The sequence below is a fragment of the Salvelinus sp. IW2-2015 genome, linkage group LG19 (assembly GCF_002910315.2).
Source record: "Salvelinus sp. IW2-2015 linkage group LG19, ASM291031v2, whole genome shotgun sequence".
NCBI classification, from domain to species: domain Eukaryota; kingdom Metazoa; phylum Chordata; class Actinopteri; order Salmoniformes; family Salmonidae; genus Salvelinus; species Salvelinus sp. IW2-2015.
The window spans coordinates 2,814,455-2,835,441 of record NC_036859.1 but is presented as its reverse complement, the minus strand read 5'-3'; the positions used below and the strand labels follow the sequence as shown (position 1 = coordinate 2,835,441).

At 43.2% G+C, this 20,987-nt stretch overlaps 2 protein-coding genes across 2 annotated transcripts in view; one reads left to right on the top strand and one right to left on the bottom strand.

Moving 5' to 3' along the window:
• Positions 1–814: 814 nt before the first annotated feature.
• Positions 815–9,770, top strand: LOC111978932 (MAP6 domain-containing protein 1). The gene is made up of 3 exons (XM_024009179.2): positions 815–1,656; positions 2,629–2,989; positions 9,265–9,770. Exons 1-3 carry the CDS (start codon positions 1,127–1,129, stop codon positions 9,340–9,342), a joined length of 969 nt encoding a protein of 322 aa, XP_023864947.1. The 5' UTR covers positions 815–1,126; the 3' UTR covers positions 9,343–9,770.
• A 2,626-nt stretch (positions 9,771–12,396) lies between these two features.
• LOC111979536 (YEATS domain-containing protein 2) overlaps positions 12,397–20,987 on the bottom strand; it is a 74,217-nt gene continuing 65,626 nt past the window's right edge. Inside the window, 4 exon segments of the mRNA XM_070448758.1 lie at positions 12,397–15,657; positions 15,780–15,853; positions 16,067–16,141; positions 19,537–19,772. Coding sequence (XP_070304859.1) covers positions 15,549–15,657; positions 15,780–15,853; positions 16,067–16,141; positions 19,537–19,772 — 494 coding nt within the window. The 3' untranslated portion in view covers positions 12,397–15,548.

The window sequence follows — 20,987 nt, the reverse complement described above, 5'->3', positions numbered from 1 at the left end:
TTGTGGGGAAAACCGATTTTGAACTGCATTGTTGGTTAAAGGCTCGTAATTAAGCATTTCACGGTAAGGTGAATACCTGTTGTATTCGGTGCATGTGACAAATAACATGTGATTTGATTTTAAAAATTTATTCTGATTGGCTGGGCCTGGCTCCCCAGTGGGTCGGCCTATGCCCTACCAAGCTCACCCATGGCTGCGCCCCCTGCCTAGTCATGTGAAATCCATAGARTAGGGCCTAATGAATTTATTTCAATTGACTGATTTCCTTATATGAACTGTAACTCGGCAAAATCTTTGAAATTGTTGCATGTTGTGTTTATATTTTTGTTTAGTATAATTGGTTCATTGACTGGATCTTCAAGCTTCCCTGGTTTATACACGAATGCCTTTATCTGGGGAAATATGACAACTACTTGAGTGTAGAGTCAACAGTTTATTTACCTGTGGTAACCAGAGGCAACATGAGCAAGAGCTGTCTCATGGCAGCCATGTGGAGGGTTTCACACAAAAGCAGAAGACTGCAATTACTCAGTTATAAAGCCTTGTCAGAGCCATGATGTGATTGACCTCTCAATGATTATTTTTATACTTCAAGTTTAGACCATATAGCCTCGAGCCTAATGTCAGTTTCAGATTTATGTTCAGAGAGCATAGGCTACATGCGTTTGATTACTAGGCTAATAATGGGTTGTGCATGATGGGCCCATTATGTTTGATGCAGTTTTGGAATGAGAGAGAATATCATATTATTGCTGAATRCGTAATGGAATAATTTGACCCGAATAGCAATCGCAAAGCGTTTCTCTCTGTTGGACTTCGGATGAATCATTTGCTATAGATTTCTCCGCATCAACTCGAAGCCTTCAGTACCACGTGAGAAGAATGTGCAATGACAGCTTCACGAGCCGCTCCGCTCCCATCTTGGCATTCCAGAGCAGTGGCGTGGAGACAGCACGCTGGCGAAGGTTTGCAGGAATGGGCACATACACACCGCGGCACTTCTGAATGTAGCTATCGTTTGATATATATATATATATTTTTTTCAATTTTCCTTATTTTCTTTTCTTTTTTTCCCCTTTTCTTTGATTAGCCTATTTTATTTTTATTTTATTCGAACCAAATCGCCATGGCTTGGCCGTGCATAAGCAGAGTGTGCTGTCTGGCTCGGTTCTGGAACCAGTTTGATAAATCCGATCTTTCAGTGCCACTGACCATACAGAACTACTCGGACATCACCGACCAYGAGGTACAATCCGTCACCAGGCAGGTACCGACGGACCGGGTTCTGAGGCACAACTATTCCACCACGGAACACCGCGGATCCCCCCAGACACCGGGAGATGCCCCGGGGACCCAGAGGTCAATGAGGGGCAGGAGGGAAGCCAACTTCAAACCCCAGGAAGACTACCACCAAACCGGTGTGCCTTTCTCCACTGTCACCCAGTACAAGCAGGATTACAAACCCTGGCCTATTCCGAAGAAGGAGAATTTCCCCTGGATTAGCAATGGCGGAAAAGGGGGTAAAGTTGGTTCGGATAGCCCCGTAAACATTAACCCCAATGCGAGCCAGACTAGAGGGGACATGGGAGAGAGAGAGGAGCGGGGCAGACAGAGGTGGGGGGAGCAGGGGACGGTAACAGCCACAAGCTCTTACAGGTAGGTTCCATCACTCTAACGATGTCCTTTCGGAACCGCTGTTTCTTTCATTTCAGCACCCGGAGCTCTTCACTGACTAAAAAAAACATTGATAACCCATTGCGCTCAAACCTAACGATTCCATTCGTCTGCTTCAAGTTTGCTTTAATTTATTAGCTAATGATGCACGCTCTGAAATTCGTTAAATCATTTGGTTGGATTGTGTACAGTAGGGCATTGTCCCAAATCTAATCTGCAGTATACATAATAATGTGATACCTTTTTCAACGGAAATTGCTATCAGGCTAGGTCTTTGTGTTCCGTGTGTGTGTGTGTGTGTTTGCGCGAAAGAAATTGGATACATTAAATGTCACGCTACAGAAATAATCAATAGCTTTAATCTGGAAAGTCGGCGGCTGCTGCTGCTGAAGTAGAAACACAGCAAAAACGCTTTCAATTATTCATAAACTCACACACTTGTTATACCCCCCCATGTTGGACACACTTTAAAAAAAAATGTTTTATCCATCATTAAACAATTAATTGAAGCTATTCTGCCTTAGATCCTGATGTACTGATAATCCGATGCTGCAGCTGACGTTTAATAACACTGTTTAAAAAAATWAAWAAATTGATGACAGCATGTCACCATCCTCATTCCCTAGATGCACTAAGCTGAAAATGTATGCCCCATTAACAAAACCCACCTGAGCCACTCTACCCCCTCTGCTGTAGCCCCAATCGATGTCATTACCATTCAATGATAAGCCTATGTCATTAGGCCTTACCTTGCTCTCTGATTGGTTCCTTCATAATTTGGTTGGTTCGATTTACACAACAATACAGAATTTGCTAAATGTTCTATGTTAAATAGCCTACAGTATAAAGAGCAAAAAGCTAAAGGACAAAACGTTTGCCGTGTTTGTAAAATAAAAATACTTTTGCAGACCCGTGAGCGCTCTCTCTTACCCTTCCATCCTCTCCTCCTTGTAGACAGGAGTACAGGCCGTGGACGGGGGCAAGACCAGCCAAGACCACCAGAAAACAACGCCCCCCTGCCCCGTATGCCAGTCCCGGGTCGGGGGTCTCCCACCTCCCTAATGAGACCAGCTACCAAGCCGCCTACAACGGAGGCGGGGAGGCTTTCAGACACACAGAGCTTCACCAGAGGGACCATACTCCCAGCACCTCCACTGCTGACCTGCTGACCCCCACCTCCACCGTCCCCCAAAACACCGTAACCCCACTACAGCCCTACTCCATTGCCACTACCACCCCTATCACCACCACCGCCGSCCTCCAGCAGAGCAGCCTGCCAGAGAGACCTGACCTCAGTATAGGAACCATGGGAGAGGTTAGAGGACTCCTGTTTTTGTGTTTCACAGTGTGTTTCAGGGCACAAATCCGGGTTTTTCAATGTTATTTAAAGTGGGTCGAATCCTTGATGTGAGCAAAGTCTTAGTGGTAGTATCTCGTCCTATAGAAGTCATTGTATACATCTCTGATGATTTRCTATTCCTTAGATAGTACTATTTCTGGCTAAAGGTAAAGCCACTTGAAAGACATAGACACTGGATGGGGAATATAGGGTAAAGGTATGGTTTGGGATATAGCTGTTGTTCCAGCTAGGCACCCGGTGTTCCCAGTGGTGCTGAGGCATCTCTAAGAGCAGCCCATTATTAGCCTGAAAAGGTCATCCTGACACGTTTTTGCAGAAAGGTAAAATGTCACAGTAGCTAATGTCTTTCTCAATACATTGCAGTCAAGGGGAATAAATTAGGTGATACAGCATCCTGTCCTGTCCTAAATCTGCTCAAAGTGACCCAGCTGTTTCGGATGATTATGTAACACCCGAAAACGGCCAGGCTTATGACATTGACCTGGTTAGAGCAGGCATTACATGAGGAGAAAAGAGAGTCAATAATATTCAGACTAGAGGTCGACCGATTAGGATTTTTCAACGCCGATACCGATACTGATTATTGGAGGACCAAAAAAAGCCGATACTGATTAATCGGACGATTTTTTAAATGTATTTGTAATAATGACAATTACAACAATACTGAATGAACACTTATTTTAACTTAATATAATACATCAATAAAATCAATTTAGCCTCAAATAAATAATGAAACATGTCAATTTGGTTTAATAATGCAAAAACAAGTGTTGGAGAAGAAAGTAAAAGTGCAATATGTGCCATGTAAGAAAGCTAACGTTTAAGTTCCTTGCCCAGAACATGAGAACATATGAAAGCTGGAGGTTCCTTTTAACATGAGTCTTCAATATTCCCAGGTAGGAAGTTTTAGTTGTAGTTATTATAGGACTATTTCTCTCTATACCATTTGTATTTCATTAACCTTTGACTATTGATGTTTCTTATAGGCACTTTAGTATTGCCAGTGTAACAGTATAGCTTCCATCCCTCTCCTCGCTCCTACCTGGCTCGAACCAGGAACACAACGACAACAGCCACTCTCGAAGCAGCGTTACCCATGCAGAGGAAGGGAATAACTACTCCAAGTCTCAGAGCGAGTGGCGTTTTGAACGTATGAGCGCGCACCCCGCTAACTAGCTAGCCATTTCACATCGGTTACACCAGCCTAATCTCGGAGCTTGAAGCATTGCGAAGAGCTGCTGGTAAAACGCACAAAAGTGCTGTTTGAATGAATGCTTACGAGCCTGCTGGTGCCTACCATCGCTCAGTCAGACTGCTCTATCAAATCATAGACTTAATTATAACATAATAACACACAGAAATACGAGCCTTAGGTCATTAATATGGTCGAATCCGGAAACTATATCTCAAAAACAAAACGTTTATTCTTTTAGTGATTTACGAACCGTTCCGTATTTTATCTAACGGGTGGTATCCATAAGTCTAAATATTCCTGTTACATTGTACAACCTTCAATGTTATGTCATATTTATGTAAAATTCTGCAATTAGGCGGCCCAAACTGTTGCATATACACTGACTCTGCGTGCAATGAACGCAAGAGAAGTGACAGAATTTCACCTGGTTAATATTGCCTGCTAACCTGGATTTCTTTTAGCTCAATATGCAGGTTTAAAAATATATACTTCTGTGTATTGATTTTAAGAAAGGCATTGATGTTTATTGTAGAGTACACATTGGAGCAACGATACGCACCGCATCGATTATATGCAACGCAGGACACGCTAGATAAACTAGTAATACATCAACCATTGTAGTTAACTAGTGATTATGGATTTGATTGATTGTTTTTTATAAGATAAGTTTAATGCTAGCTAGCAACTTACCTTGGCTTCTTACTGCATTCGCGTAACAGGCAGGCTCCTCGTGGAGTGCAATGTAATTAGGTGGTTAGAGCGTTGGACTAGTTAACTGTAAGGTTGCAAGATTGAAACCCCCGAGCTGACAAGGTAAAAATCTGTCGTTCTGCCCCTGAACGAGGCAGTTAACCCACCGTTCCTAGGCCGTCATTGAAAATAAGAATGTGTTCTTAACTGACTTGCCTAGWTAAATAAAGATTAAATAAAGGTGTAAAAAAAAATRGGCCAKATCGGTCTCCAAAATTACCGWTTTCCGATTGTTTTGAAAACTTGAAATCMGCCCTAATTAATCGGCCATTCCGATGAATCGGTCGACCTCTAATTCAGACATCTGGTCAATTGGATGTGGAGACTCAAATCACTGAGACGGTGTGTCAAAGTGGGTTCAGGTGTGGAGAGAGGGAGGCAGGGAGGGAGTGGGGGGACGGACAGAGACTGAAATACACATAGACAGAGAGAGAAAGAGCAGTACTGGAACTCTTCTCCTGTTTTGATCCTAGCGTGGCAGGGAGTGGAACTCTTTGGGGAATCTCCAGGGGTTTAGTGCCATCCCCCCGCCGCCCACACTCCTCTGCGCCATCTGCCAGCGGAGAGTAGGAGAGAACGGGCCGGCCTGGACTTACTCGGCTTTTCCGCTTTCACTCGCTGTCATCTATGCCAGAGAGATTAGAGAAAGAAGAAACTCCCGCACACTGCTTGCTAGGAATGTTTCAGTTGTCAATTTAATAACAAGTTGAAGTAAACATATTTTGGGCCAATCACGTGGGAGAACATGTTTTAGTGTAGTCTTTCTGTTGCAGCAGTAGCGTAGCCAGACATTTTTGGGGTGGATGGGCCTGCAGAAAACAACTAACTTCCTGCAATTCTACACATTTTGCCATGGGGCATAGAGAAAGTTTTGCAGTTTTATAGCTAATCTCATGCTGTTCTCCACATTTTGCCATGAGGCTGAGAGAAAATGTTGCTGTTTTAAAGCWAATTTCCTGCAATTTTACATATTTTGCCATAGGGTAGAGAGGAAAATGTGCAGTTTTATAGATAATCTCATGCTATGTTACACATTTTGCGATGAGGCTGAGAGAACATTTAGCATTTTAAATGCTAATTAAAGCTACAAGCTAGGTGTGTTGACTGCGATAAAGGTACGGTACTGGATTATGTTTTATTCGCTAAATGAACAAATGAAGTGGGCAGTGGCATGGTGCATATAGCCGTACAAGCACAGTGACATATGCCTCAACGCGGTCATAGTTGTGGGGGGTGTGGCTTTCAGTTAGTTATTGTTGGRCACCCATCCCATGAGACTGAATGTCATTCCAGTTCATCTGAATGTCGTTCCAGTGCACCTCTTGCTATTCATTCCATCTGATGGCGTTTGCACGTTTAGGGAAAAAGACAAATAATGTCCCGTTTGGAACACTTGACAAGTAGAGAGCATAAAAAAATAAAATAACACTTGTTTTTCCTGTTCAATCTGATTGGGTGGACCTGTGCCTACGCGGCTGTGTTGTAGAAGGCCAGTCCAACAGTGTTTGACAGGCCACAGGATTTAATATGAGATATGTCATCTGTAGGTCATAGTCTATTAATAACCATGGCCCAAAAACCAGGGTGAGATGTGCGTGTGTTCAGGGTGCATGCAGGGAAAGGTACAACACTACAGTCGGCTACTATGTAAGAGCTGTTACCAACTACAGGCTATGGTCATCATATTGGACCCTCTCTCTGTACACCCCCTAACCCATCAATCAACTTCTACTTCAGTAATACCTCCCCTCTAACCCCGAACAACAACCTAGTGCTCCATCGTTTTGATCGGTCACCGAGCAATCTGCCATTGGATCTATATTAAACAGTCCAGTCCCAGCCCCCACACACTGCCAAGTCATTATTGACACCCCAACCCACTAAGCTCTCTGACCAAGCACTTCGCACGCACGCACACACACACACACACCACTCAGGGTATTGTCCATCGACATGATGAGACAATGGAAACATTTTTCATTGACTCATCAAGGTCATGGATAGACAAAAGCACAGCTGTGTAACGATTACCCGGGGATGCGGGCAACACTGGAGCATAGTGCACAGACCCATGCACACAGGTAGTGAGCAGCTAGTACCATCACAGTGTGTGCTGATAAACCTCTGAGAAGTTGATCCGTTTTCATAGCATTCACCCATCCATCAAGGGAATGAATACTGTAGTCCTCATTATGCTTTTGGAACCAAAATCAATAAACTTGATTATGAGAGGGAGTGAGTGATTAAAAATATATTTATATATTTTTTCAAATTAGCAGTACCCTCACAGTTAAGAAAGAGGCTACAAGCCATTTCTTTRTGAAACACATGCAAGCTTTCTGAGTGCTCCCTGAATGTTTCTGGTAAACACTTAGATTTACAATTCTGTAGTTCCATCAACGCTACTGAGAGTGTTTTCTCCCATGAGACATTAAGAATCTTGTTTTTAGCACTGGTGGAGAACATTGCCTGAGCTTTTGAATGTGATATAAAGAGTTTTTTCCCACTTTGTACCGAAACAGATAAACAGGGGAGAAATGAGGATGTGGTTTACAATGGGCTGCATAAAGAGAGGATCAAACTGTGCAGACACAAAGCATCCTGCAAATCACCTCCCTTTGCACCCCTTTCCTCACTCCTTTCACCCTCCCTCCAGTCCCGCTCCTCTTTTTTCTCTCTCTTTCCTGTCTCCCTGTTCGGTTGAATTGGAACTTTCCCCTTTTCCCACGATGTGTCTGACTACAGCCWCTGTCATGAGCCAAACCAGCAGGGTTATATCAAGGGAGGGAGGGAGAAAGAAAAAAACAGAGAGTGAGGGATGGAAAAGGTGAGAGGAAYAGAGAGCGATAAAGTGAGCAATAATGGATTATTTGCCATTTTGCCAGTGTGATGCGATGCAGTGGRTTGCAGTCATTTCAGCGTGAATCTCATTTAGGAGAGAGGCAGACCTGGCTGCTGTACTGAGTGGAAAAGAGTGTGTGTGGGAGGAGGTGAACATACACACAGATACACAAACACATATGCAAACAGACTGAAGCACACACACACACACACTTTTTTCGAAGCTGCAGTTTGACAAATTTCCCGTACAGACACAGCCTCACATCCAGCAAATACAGTAGTAGTCATATCCTATTTTTCATTGGCTGAAGCGACTGCCACTGAGACTACGACTCTGCCAAACAAACCTTCCGTTTGGCCATTGTACCATTCATGTAGGTTCCGGCTGGACGTTCTTTCAGAAAGTAGCATCAGTAGCATTTGCTGTGATTAATTATGTCTACCAGTCCACTGACAGGAYGGCTGATGCACTATGACTGCACAACCAAACAAGTCACCTCTCATATTATCATACAATCAGTGCCCAGTTTATTTGGTACACCCATCTAGTACCGGTCGGACCCCCCTTTGCCTCCAGAACAGCCTGAATTGTCCGGGGGTGGATTTTACAAGGTGTGGCGTTCAAAAATTGCTAAACTGGTATCAGGGGACCTAATGTGTGCCAATCAAGAAGAAGGGGCTCCAGCCAGGAAAACATTCCGCACACGATTACTCCACCTCCACCAGCCTGTAACGTTGACACCAGGCAGGGTGGGTCCATGGAGTCATGCTGTTTACGGCAAATCCTGGCWCTGCCATCAGCCTAACGCAACAGGAACTGGGATTCGTTGGACRAGGCAATGTTTTTCCACTCCTCAATTGTCCAGTGTTGGTGATCGCGTGCCCACTGGAGCCCCTTCTTCTTGATTTGGAGCCGTTCTGCACACCACTGTTGWAATGRGTCATTATTTGCCTGTRGGTGGCCCGCCTGTTAGCTTGCACGTTTCTTCACATTCTCCTTCAASCTCTCCCGTCAACGAGCTGGTTTCGTCCACAGGACTGCCGCTGACTGGATGTGTTTTGTTGGTCGCCCCGTTCTCTGTAAACCCTAGACACTGTCGTGCAGGAAAAGCCCAGGAGGCCGGCCGTTTCTGAGATACTGGAACCGGCGCGCCTGMCACCGACGATCATACCACGCTCAAAGTCGCTTAAGTAATTCGTTTGGCCTATTCTAATGTTCAATCGGACAGTAACTGAATGCCTCTATACCTGTCTGCCTGCTTTATATGGCAAGCCATGGCCACATGACTCGCTGTCTGTACGAGCGAACCATTTTCGTGAACAYGGTGGTGTACCTAATAAACTGGCCTCTGAGTGTATGTCACATATCCTATCTGAACAGCGCAAGACCTGKATTGCTTGTGGTCATCTTTGATTAACCCATGTGTTGTTTGTATTTTTGCAGGAGCAGTTGGTTAGGACTAAGATCTCTCCCAACCCCTCTGCGGTTTTTCAAAGCGGATCCAGAATCTTCAACATATGACAGACTCTCCAAATCCTTCTACTAGGTTACGGGGAGTCCAAAGAACCAATTAGGGAATGTTCTCTGTCCATTCCACACTATAACAACATCTATGCAAGGGAATGTACATTTTCTTAATGTAACCAGAAAGGAAAAGTCAGCTTTACCGTCCAGTATAGTAAATCAGAGACAAGAGTGAATGAGAAACTAGATGTCATAAAACAAGATAAATCATTTTACAATTCTGTTCTATTGCTGTGAAAATGTAATTTGCATGAAACAAACTAGTTTGAAATCAAGCTTTTTTTGCCGTTAGACACTCCAAGACAACACGGCTGCTCTGTAATGTGTGTTTGTGTGTACTGTATGTACAGGTATGTTTGTGTGTGTGTGTGTGCACCTGTTGAGTTGGAATGATTTCAGTTAATAAATAATTTTTGTACATACTGTTGGATCTATTGAAATGACAAGAAATGTATGCTCAAACTACACTTTGTCCCGAAAGTGTGTTGATCTTTGCTAGTCTTTTGTTAACGGAAACAAAAAAATGTATTTCTTTCATTTCTATTCAATTACTGGTCGGTAACTATTTTGAGAAAAGAGTTATTTCTGGTGTATACGTTCATTTTGTAAATCTGCTTCAGAAAATAAAAAGTTAAATATGATATAATGTACAGTATATTACAATAAAAGAATATTAGGTTCTTAACTCCTGTTCGTCTAATTGATGTCGATGTTTCTGCTACACCCATCTTATATGACATCTACTGTATCGACACGATGAACTGTTTTCTTTGATCAGGACCCGTATTCATAAAGCGTCTCAGATTTGGAGTGCTGATCTGGGATCCCCCCATATAATCTTACTCATCACGATCTGAAAGGCAAAACAGATCAGATCAGCACTCCTACTCAGGAGATGCTTTATGAATACAAACCAGATTCATTCTTGAGATAGTGAACCGATATCCAACAGGGTGAACATGAGCTGGTTGGACACAGTGACGTGTGTGCTATAACACCTTTGATCTGTTCATCTGATGTGATGGAGCTGAACCTGAGGGAACAAGCTGAGAGAGAGCAGCCTGCAACTCCATAAGTGTGATGATGATTTAAAAAAAAGGGTCATTTACTTAACATGGCAAGTCAGTTAAGAACAAATCATTATTTACAATGACGGCCTACRCCCGCCCAAACCCTCCCCTAACCGGACGACACTGGGCCAATTATGCGCCACCCTATGGGACTCCCAATCAAGGCCGGTTGCGATACAGCCCAGGATTGAACCAGGGTCTGTAGTGACACCTCTAGCACTGCGATGCAGTGCCTTAGACTGCTGCGCCACTCGGGAGCCCTRGAGTGGCACACCATGTTCTCTTTGTTCCCCTTTTATGTAACATCTTTCAACAGTGGAGGAGCACCATGGGGTGTGTGTGGTGGTTTTGCATGCACAAGCAGTTCATGACAAAATCTATGCTCACAGCAACTAAATCGGAAGCAATAATGACTCACTTCCCTGGTCCATCAACATGATCCACAGAATGAAACAACAACACAACACATAATACTACAGCACATTCTATGACTTGCACTCAATTCTGTACCGGTTTTTTCAATCTATTAGTTGAATGGAGCCTGTTGGAAATTATACACAAGGTCAACAGGATCAGATGCATAACCCCTTTTTCAGATCAGTCCCTTTATCCCAGCCCTAACCTTACAGTAACCGAATCGTACAGAAACCTAATCTAATCTGGGGCGGCAGGTAGWCTAGTGGTTAGAGCGTTGGGCCAATAACCGAAAYGTTACTAGATCGAATCCCRGAGCTGACYAGGTAAAAATCTGTRGTTCTGCCCCTGAACAAGGCAGTTAACCCACTGTTCCTAGGCTGTCATTGTGGATAAGAATGTGTTCTTAACTGACTTGCCTAGTTAAATAAAGAATCTAACCTTACAGCAACCTGACCAAAATGTATAGTTAACTAACATTAACCTGATCTAAGAGTAATGAGCAAAACACTATTGGAACAAATGTGATGCTYAACATGACCATATTATGTAACGCATGTCACACAGCTCTGATACCATCACAGAATATGTTAACAGGAAGCATCTGTTGACAAACATGGCTCTCTCTGATGTTTGCATGTCGGGTCATTCTGGCTAGTACCTGGAAACCTGGCTGTCTCTATCCCTGCCTAGATATCTACAAAAAATGTGGGCTCTGTCAGTGACCTGCGGCTTTGTGTTTCTGGCTTCTGGAACAGTGATATTCGAGGGTCAAAGAAGGCCACTACTTAAGAGTTTAATCCCTCGATGAACCAGATCCTTTCTCATCCCTCTTATATGTCATTTGCCATCCCRTCGGATAGGAAAAGGGAGCGAGGCATGGGAGTTGAGCCACACTGAGAATGTAAATTACTGCCATCTGATCCTACCATCCCACCAAAGCCTCCTCAGTCCAGCACCCTGTAATCTCTCAAAATCTACTGTAGCCCTATCACACAGGCTGTGCTAAAAGGAGAGAGGGAGAGGTGGAGAAAATGTGGCCCAGTTCGTAGAGCGTGGCACTTGCAGCGCCAAGGGTTATGAGTTTGATTCCAACTGGGGCCAACCGTATGATATCATATGCATGCATAGCTGGAAGTAACTTTGGATTAAAGCATCTGCTAAATATGTTTATTATTAGAAAATGAATGGAACGGGCTGTTACTGCAATTTCAGCTAAAAATGTCAATGCATTTCAGCTGCTTCAAAAACATTGCTCTGCTATTACCATTTATACTGTAGGAATGTTGGCTCAACGAAGCAATTTACACTGGCCTGCTTCAAGGGGGGCAACGGTCAGACGAGTGTCGTGCTCTACCTCCAGAGGTAGCGGGCGAGATGTAGCAAGTAGGCAAGTTTACATTTGAGTAATATGAGTAGCTGACTGTATTTCTTTGAAAAGTGTGAAGAAGCTCTCAGAGAGAGAGAGATGGAGGGAGGAAGAGGGAGTGAGGGAACCGGGAAAGGGCGTCCTGGGGGCGGAGGGGGGATAACYAGACGCTAAGTCACTTCAAAAACACAACCACAGTTTTATAAACAAGTTCTCCATTTTAATACAAGAATATCGATCATATTTTTTGGTGTGCACTGGAAAATGAAAATATAATGGTCAATTGGATATTATTTCTACAATACATAAAGTTTGGTCAAACGGGCAAGGTGACCACTCAGTTTAGAGTGAGCACGCCACACACTTACCAGATTCATACTGAAACATAACACCTACCACCTTCACTCCTACACAAGCTGAATGTCCACCAACAACCATGTACACACACAACATCCAAAAATGCATCATATTCAAAGATATTTTCATGAATTCACCTTAACTTTCTCCCACTCTCGTATACAGGTACATACAGTACGCCCGTATTCACACCACATTTACCCCCAACGCACACTAACACAAACACATAAATAACGCACGCAAACACATATTCTAACACACCATAGTAATGACTTTGCTGGTAGCGGGGCTTGATATGAAGTGAACAAACAAAAAAACTGGAGTCATACAGTCATACACACAATGTACACAAATACACAGTCATAGTGGTAGGGACATACATACTGTATCGAAAACATAACATGACAAATGCACTTCACCAACAATTGACAGTCAACCCCACTCCAGAGGGGAGTGGACCGAGTAAAAAAAACACAACGTTCATCTTGGGACTCACACAGATGAATGTGTGGCCCCTCCATCCCTCCTGTCCAACACTTCCAAGTTATAGCACTCCTTCATTGACACATATCGATCTAGCCTGGTCCCAGATCTGTATGTGCATGTTAAGCTCGACTCCTCTGGCTCTTGTTGTCATTGCATACATGCTTAGTCGGCTGAAAGACACACACAGATCTGTGATCAGGCTGATATGTGACACTTGAGAACAGTCTAGACYCAAACACAACAGTCGGGATTGGGCCCTGTTCCATTTCAACTCAGTCAATTCAGGACAAAAATATATATATATATAATCCGTGTTTCTAAAATCCCTCATGGAAAAGAATTGAACCAATTGCATTCTGATTTCTAAATGAATGAATCTCTTGAATTGACTGAATGAAAAGAACACTGTTCCCAGAAGAGTACAATGGTATTAAGACTGTTATTGGGGGGGTCATCGTCTGGTCTGYTGCACAGTAGGTCTGTAAGCCACTTACTCTACCCCCTGTGACTGTCAGACAGACAATACTTTAATGGCCGAGGCTGCGGATCTGACTTRTCTGGATCTTTCTTCACGACAGCTAAAGGTCCCGAAGCTTCTGCGCACGTGCAGAATTCTCTACTTTACACAGCCTCTGCTCCACTCGTAGAGAACCTCCCTTGTGCATTTCTCACTGTCGATCGTGAATTATAATTCTTCAAGTTTTACTGGTGAAACGTCCATGCAGCATTTGCGTCCCGACCATTTGATCTCGACGGAGTTTCATGAGGATATGCATTTTACATCTTCTTGAGTTATAGGGTACAGTTTCAAAGTAACCTTCACCAGTGAGCAAATTCTAGAGCGGATGGCGTTAACAAACGAGCATAGCCTACATGTGTTTAGTTCCACTCAAAGCACATATTTGGCCTAGTGGCGTGCATTGTTGTGGCCATTTGAGAGAAGAATTCAACCATTTAAATCACACATAACCCCGTTACAAGGTGAGAGAGAATACACCAGACACACTGTCCCGTAGACATCTATTTTGAAGCATTCGACAATGTTTAAGACCCACAATGTTCAATACAACCTTTATCTCACATTGTTGTGGTGGTTTAAAGGGACCAGACTGAGCCCAGCTGTGATTAAGTCAGTGGATACAGTACATTAGTCTGACTGTCAGGTAAACCAGTTATACAAACTAAAACAGATTACGAAAGAGACGGCTATGCCAGGTATGTTATGATGGATCCCCGGGGTCGCATTCAGTAGGGCACAACGTTACATAAATACTGTTTATTGAGTCGAACAGATATACTGATCTGTCATCATATAGAGTAAAGCAACGATATTCCAACTTTTTCAACAGGGACTCCATTTTTTAATCACTAAAATGTCAGGGGATTGGGGACCCCATAACAAAATAAAGCTAAGTCAGAGTCCACAGACGCAGAGACGCGATAGTCCTGCGGCCCACTGTGACACATCTGGATCTACGACCACCGTCCGCAGGGGATGCACAGCCTGACTSCGCACCTCCCCCAAAATTCCCAACCAACACGGCTCCCGCTACTCATTTGAATGTGGCGACGGTTGGAGCGATAGCCCGAGCAGCGCTGAGAATTCAAAAATGATGAAAGCCAACGGTCCAATATTCTAGAACCGCTGGAGGAAACGTACACGTTTTGGACTCTGATAAGGGTTTTAGAGATCATGTCGTATCTTAATGTTCAGAAGGTTGTGGAGGCCTGAATTCCACCCAGGTGTTTGGTGTTGTCTGTGTTTTTCCTTGATTCTACTTTATGATACTGAGATATGAAAAGTAGCTGACTAATGGTTTAAAATGTCGGTTGGTGAGACGGTCTTCCAGGTGAGGTCGGAGCATTCCTGCTGCGCTCTTGACTGTTTCTCTGTTGTGGTCAATGTCTGTCAGAGAGTTCTTCTGCCGGGCCGACAGTTCAGTTTAAACCCAGAGAGGCAGGTCCATATGCATCTCTTACTGCCCGTCTATCAGCTAGTGAGACTAAACTGAGTAGCCAGTAGTGATGGGGGAAATATCGATASAGTTACATAATGGAACATTATTTCTGACGATATATCGTATCGTTTTGACAATATCGCAATATTATTATGGCGCTAGTTGTCTGTACCTGCACCAAAACTACAGCATTTCTCCTTCAGAGTTTGTTCTTCATTTTCTTTTTAAATAGGGAGCCAATTTGTTTTCATCACTTTTATTTCCCATGATAAAAACTCGTTCTCGTGGCTCTCTCTTGTCCCTCGGTAGCAGACATATGGTGAGCAATATGTTTGGAACATCAAATCGCAATGAAATCACAGTATTGAATTGCAATACATATAGAATTGTGAGAATTGCAATACATATCGTATCGGCGCGTAAGTATCGTGATAATAATGTATCGTGAGGTCCCTGGTAATTCCCAGCCCTAGTAGCCAGTGTGCGTGTATCTCTCTCAGTCTGGGTGGCCGTTGTTCTTTGTTAGGTTGTGTATAAGGTTGTGTGTAATCAGTCCTCCTTGGTCAGGTAGCCCATGTGCGTGTTGGTGAGGAAGTCACATGTGGGGATGCTGCTGGACGCCTGGTGAATATTTATGGCTGTGATCTCTCTGGGAGTCCTGAGGACACATCAGGAAGATATTCATTGACCTAATAGTGTATTTAATAGAGACAAATATAATACATTCTCAGTGGTTAGTATACCAGCTCAGTGTGAAGGAGGAAAATGAGTGTGTCTCACCTGTTCTGGTGGGATTTTACGTGGGCTCCAGCCAGAGCTTCTCTCAGGATGTCACTAGCAAACTGCTCTGTCGCCTACAGAAGACAGAAACACTTATCATACCCTACAATCTATACAACATCACAGAACATCTTATATCAGAACAAGAACAAAGACTGGTGCACAGAGGGACACAGGAAAAACGTATCTGTCAATCTCGTGAATGATGCCTATCTTTAGGCGAGGCCGACTTTCATTCTCGTTGTTCATTATGCTGTGTTGTGTTTGAGGCATCCGGAGGGACTAACCTTGAGAATCATGGCCTCGATCACCGGAGCAAAAACATTCTTCTCCACCTCCACCTGCTGAAAGGCCACGCCAATCTAAGAGAGATGGAGAAAGGAGAGGGTTAGGGGAGAAGGGAGAGAGAAAGAGGGAGACTTAAGTTAGGAGATGGGAGATGCTGTTACGACAAGATACTTTACACAGTTGTGCTGATGCTAGGAGTGTATATTTTTTACACTCTTTTTCCAGGTTTTTCCTTGTCCCACAATCCTCTAGCATCTTAATACAGCACCGTGAAAGCTGGCCATTTTTAGGAGCTTATCAACTTTCATAGCCTACCTCTAGTCTGCAAAGGACAATTGTCCACTGAGAATTGAATTTCACTGCAAAGTGCACATACTTGCTTTCCTCCAAGGTCTAAATCGGTATACTTATATGGCAAGAAAGAAAGCCAGCACACACTGTGGCCATGGAGGATCAAAGTTGTGCAATCCTAAGTAAGGGTCAACTTCGTCCAACTCCCTTATTTGTCGGTGCTGACCACAGTGCCTTGCAAAATAATCACCTCCCGTGGCAATTTTCCTATTTTGTTGCCTTACAACCTGGAATGAAAATWGATTTTTTGGGGGTTTGTATCATTTGATTTACAAAACATGCCTACCACTTTGAAAGAACTGAGCGTGCATAACTATTCACCCCCCCCAAAGTCAATACTTTGTAGAGCCAGCTTTTGCAGCAATTACAGCTGCAAGTCTCTTGGGATATGTCTCAATAAGTTTGGTACATCGAGCCACTAGGATTTTTGCCCATTCTTCAAGGCAACACCGCTCCAGCTCCTTCAAGTTGGATGGCTTCCTGCTGGTGTGCAGCAATCTTTAAGTCATACCACAGATTCTCAATTGGATTGAGGTCTGGGCTTTGACTAGGCCATTCCATCACATTTAAATGTTTCCCCTTAAACCACTCAAGTTTTGTTTTAGCAGTATGCTAAGGTTCATTGTCCTGCTGGAAGGTGAACCTCCGTCCAAGTCTCAAATCTCTGGAAGACTGAAACAGGTTTTCCTCAAGGATTTCCCTGTATTTAGCGCCATCCATCATTCATTCAATTCTGACCAGTTTCCCAGTCCCTCCTGATGAAAAACATGGTGCTCTCGGGGTGATGAGAGGTGTTGGGTTTGCGCCGGACATAGCATTTTCCTTGATGGCTAAAAAGCTCAATTTTAGTCTCATCTGAACAGAGTACCTTCTTCCATATGTTTGGGGAGTCTCACACATGCCTTTTGGTTAAAAACTTCTTATGGCTGCAATACCGTTAACGGGATCGATATGACAACAGCCAGTGAAAGTGCAGGGCGCCAAATTCAAACAACAGAAATCTCAAAATTAAAATTCCTCAAACATACAAGTATCTTATACCATTTTAAAGGTGATCTTGTTGTTAATCCCACCAAAGTGTCCGATTTCAAATAGGCTTTTCAGCGAAAGCACCACAAACGATTATGTTAGGTCACCACCAACTCACATAAAAATTCAGCCATTTTTCCAGCTAAAGAGAGGAGTCACAAAAAGCACAAATAGAGATAAATTGAATCACTAACCTTTGATGATCTTCATCAGATGACACTCATAGGACTTCATGTTACACAATACATATATGTCTTGTACGATTAAGTTCATATTTATATCCAAAAATCTCAGTTTACATTGGCGCCATGTTCAGAAATGCCTCCAAAATATCCGGAGAAATTGCAGAGAGCCACGTCAAATAACAGAAATACTCATCATAAACTTTGATGAAAGATACATGTTTTACATAGAATTAAAGATACACTTGTTCTTAATGCAACCACTGTGTCAGATTTCAAAAAGCTTTACGGCAAAACACAATATTCAATAATCTGAAAACAGCGTTCAGCCACAAAAGCAAGCCATATAGTTACCCGCCAAATTGTGCAGTCAACAAAACTCATAAAAAGCATTATAAATCTTCACTTACCTTTGCTGATCCCCATCAGAATGCACTCCCAAGACTCCCACTTCCACAAGAAATGTTCGTTTTGTTCGGTAATGTCCATCATTTATGTCCAAATAGCTATTTTTGTTAGCGTGTTTGGTAAACAAATCCAACATCAGGAAGCGCATTCACTAAAAAGCTGACGAAATGTCCAAAAGTTCCGTAACAGTCAGTAGAAACATGTCAAACGATGTATTGAATCAATCTTTAGAATGTTTTTAACATAAATCTTGAATAACGTTCCAACTGGAYAATTACATTGACTTCAGATGAGCGATGGAACAGAGCTCCCTCTCATGTGAACGCGCATGGTCAGGTCATGGCAGACCTGACTAATTCCTCTCTCATTCGGCCCCCCTTCACAGTAGAGGCATCAGACTGGGTTCTACAGACTGTTGACATCTAGTGGAAGTCGTAGGAAGTGCAAACTCATCCATATCTCGCTGTGATTTCAATAGGATCTTGGTTGAAAATCGACCAGCCTCAGAATTCCCACTTCCGGTATGGATTTTATCTGAGGTTTTTGCCTGCCATATGAGTTCTGTTATACTCACAGACATAATTCAAACAGTTTTAGAAACTTCAGAGTGTTTTCTATCCAATATTAATAATAATATGCATATATTAGCAACTATGACTGAGGAGCAGGCCGTTTACTCTGGGCACCTCTGTGCACCTTTCATCCAAGCTACTCAATACTGCCCTTGCAGCCATAAGAAGTTAACACCAAACGTGTTTGCTTATTTTTTTCTTTAAGCAATGGCTTTTTTCTGGCCACTTCAGTAAAGCCCAGCTCTGTGGAGTGTACGGCTTAAAGTGGTCCTGTGGACAGATACTCCAATCTCCGCTGTGGAGCTTTGCAGCTCCTTCAGGGTTATCTTTGGTCTCTTTGTTGCTTCTCTGATTAATGCCCTCCTTGCCTGGTCCATGAGTTTTGGTGGTCGGCCCTCTCTTGGCAGGTTTGTTGTGGTGCCATATTCTTCCAATTTTTGAATAATGGATTTAATTGTGCTCCGTGGGATGTTCAAAGTTTCGGACATTTTTCTATAACCCAACCCTGATCGTACTTCCCCACAACTTTATCCCTGACCTGTTTGGAGAGCTCCTTGGTCTTGGTGGTGCCACTTGCTTAGTGGTGTTGCAGACTCTGGGGCCTTTCAGAACAGGTGACACTTAGATTGCACACATGTGGACTTTATTTAATAAATTATGTGACTTCTGAAGGTAATTGGTTGCACCAGATCTTATTTAGGGGCTTCATAGCAAAGGGGGTGAATACATATGTACGCACCACCTTCCCGGTGTAATTTTTCTTTTAAGTTCTTTTTTTAATTTCACTTCACCAATTTGGACTATTTTGTGTATGTCCATTACATGAAATCCAAATAAAAATCCATTTAAATTACAGGTTGTAATGCAACAAAATAGGAAAAACGCCAAGTGGGGTGAATACTTTTGCAAGGCAATGTAGCTCCTCACCTGTTGGGCTGTGTCGCTGACGAACTGGGCCGAGGGGCATGGGGCCAGGAAGTACTTGGGCTCGGGGTCCGTTTCCTGTTCCTCTTCTTTGACCTTTAACTTCTGAGAGGGTGGGGTCACACTGACGATGTCTAGAACTTCATCATCGTCATCCTCTGGCTCAGTCTTCAGCAGGGTCTGCAGCTGCTCCAACCGCTGGACCAACTCCTCACAGCTACCCAGGGTAGAGGGGCACTCTACAAAATGATGTATACACACAAGTTAACGCACACACAAAGTTCCAATAACCGCGAATGTTCTCTATCTACAGCCTAAAGAAGCAGCAGGGTGAAATGAGCTGTGAAATGTGCGAGCGTCTACACTGAGTGTACAAAACATTGGGTTCTTGGTCACCTGCCTGAACGAGGCCCTCCTCACCTGATTGCTSTAAGAGTCTTGGTGGTTCCAAACTGCTTKATTTAAAAATGATGGAGACCACAGGTGTTCTTGGGGACGTTCAATGCTGCGGACATATTTTGGTACCCTTCCCCAGATATGTGCCTCGACACAATCCTGTCTCAGAGCTCTACAGACAATTGCTTCGACCTCATGGCTTGGATTTTGCTCTGACATGCACTGTGAACTGTGGGACCTTATATAGACAGGTGTGTGCCTTTCCAAATCATGTCCAATCAATTACATTTACCACAGGTGGGCTCTGATCAAGTTGTAGAAACTTCTTAAGGATGAGCAATGGAAACAGGATGCACCTGAGCAAAATTTCAAGTCTTATAGAAAAGGGTCTGAATACTTATGTAAATAAGGTATTTCTGTTTTAATTTAAGTCTTCACTTRGTCATTATAGGGTATTGTATGAAGATTGACGAGGAAAAACWATTTATTCAATTTTTGAATAAGGCTGRAGCATAACAAAATGTGGAAAAAGTCAAGGGGTCTGAATAATTTCCGAATGCACTGTACACACGGGAAACTGTTGAGCGTGAAAAACCCAGCAGCGTTGCAGTTCTTGACACAAACCGGTGTACCTGGCACCTACTACCATACCCCGTTCAAAGGCACTTGCCCATTCACCCTCTGAACGGCACACATACACAATCCATGTCTCAATTGTTGTCACTCAGATTTAAAAAAAAATGTATCCTCCCCTTCATCTACACTGATTGAATAAGGGATCATAGCTTTCACCTGGATTCACCTGGTCAGTCATTTTGTACACAGTGTATATTGCTCTGTACTCCATAGAAGGAGTAGAAGGACAGAGGTTGAATCAAGATAAATGGACAATTTAGAGAAATGTAAATAAACAACTTTGGTGTACCGTAAATAAAGACTTCCTTGCTCTTTATATGAATTACATCTTGAAAATAGGCTAACAGGCGAGAGCTTTAAACAGGGGAGAGCTTTTAAACAGGTGTGAAGGCTGAGCACATCTGTTCCGAACTTTGTATTTA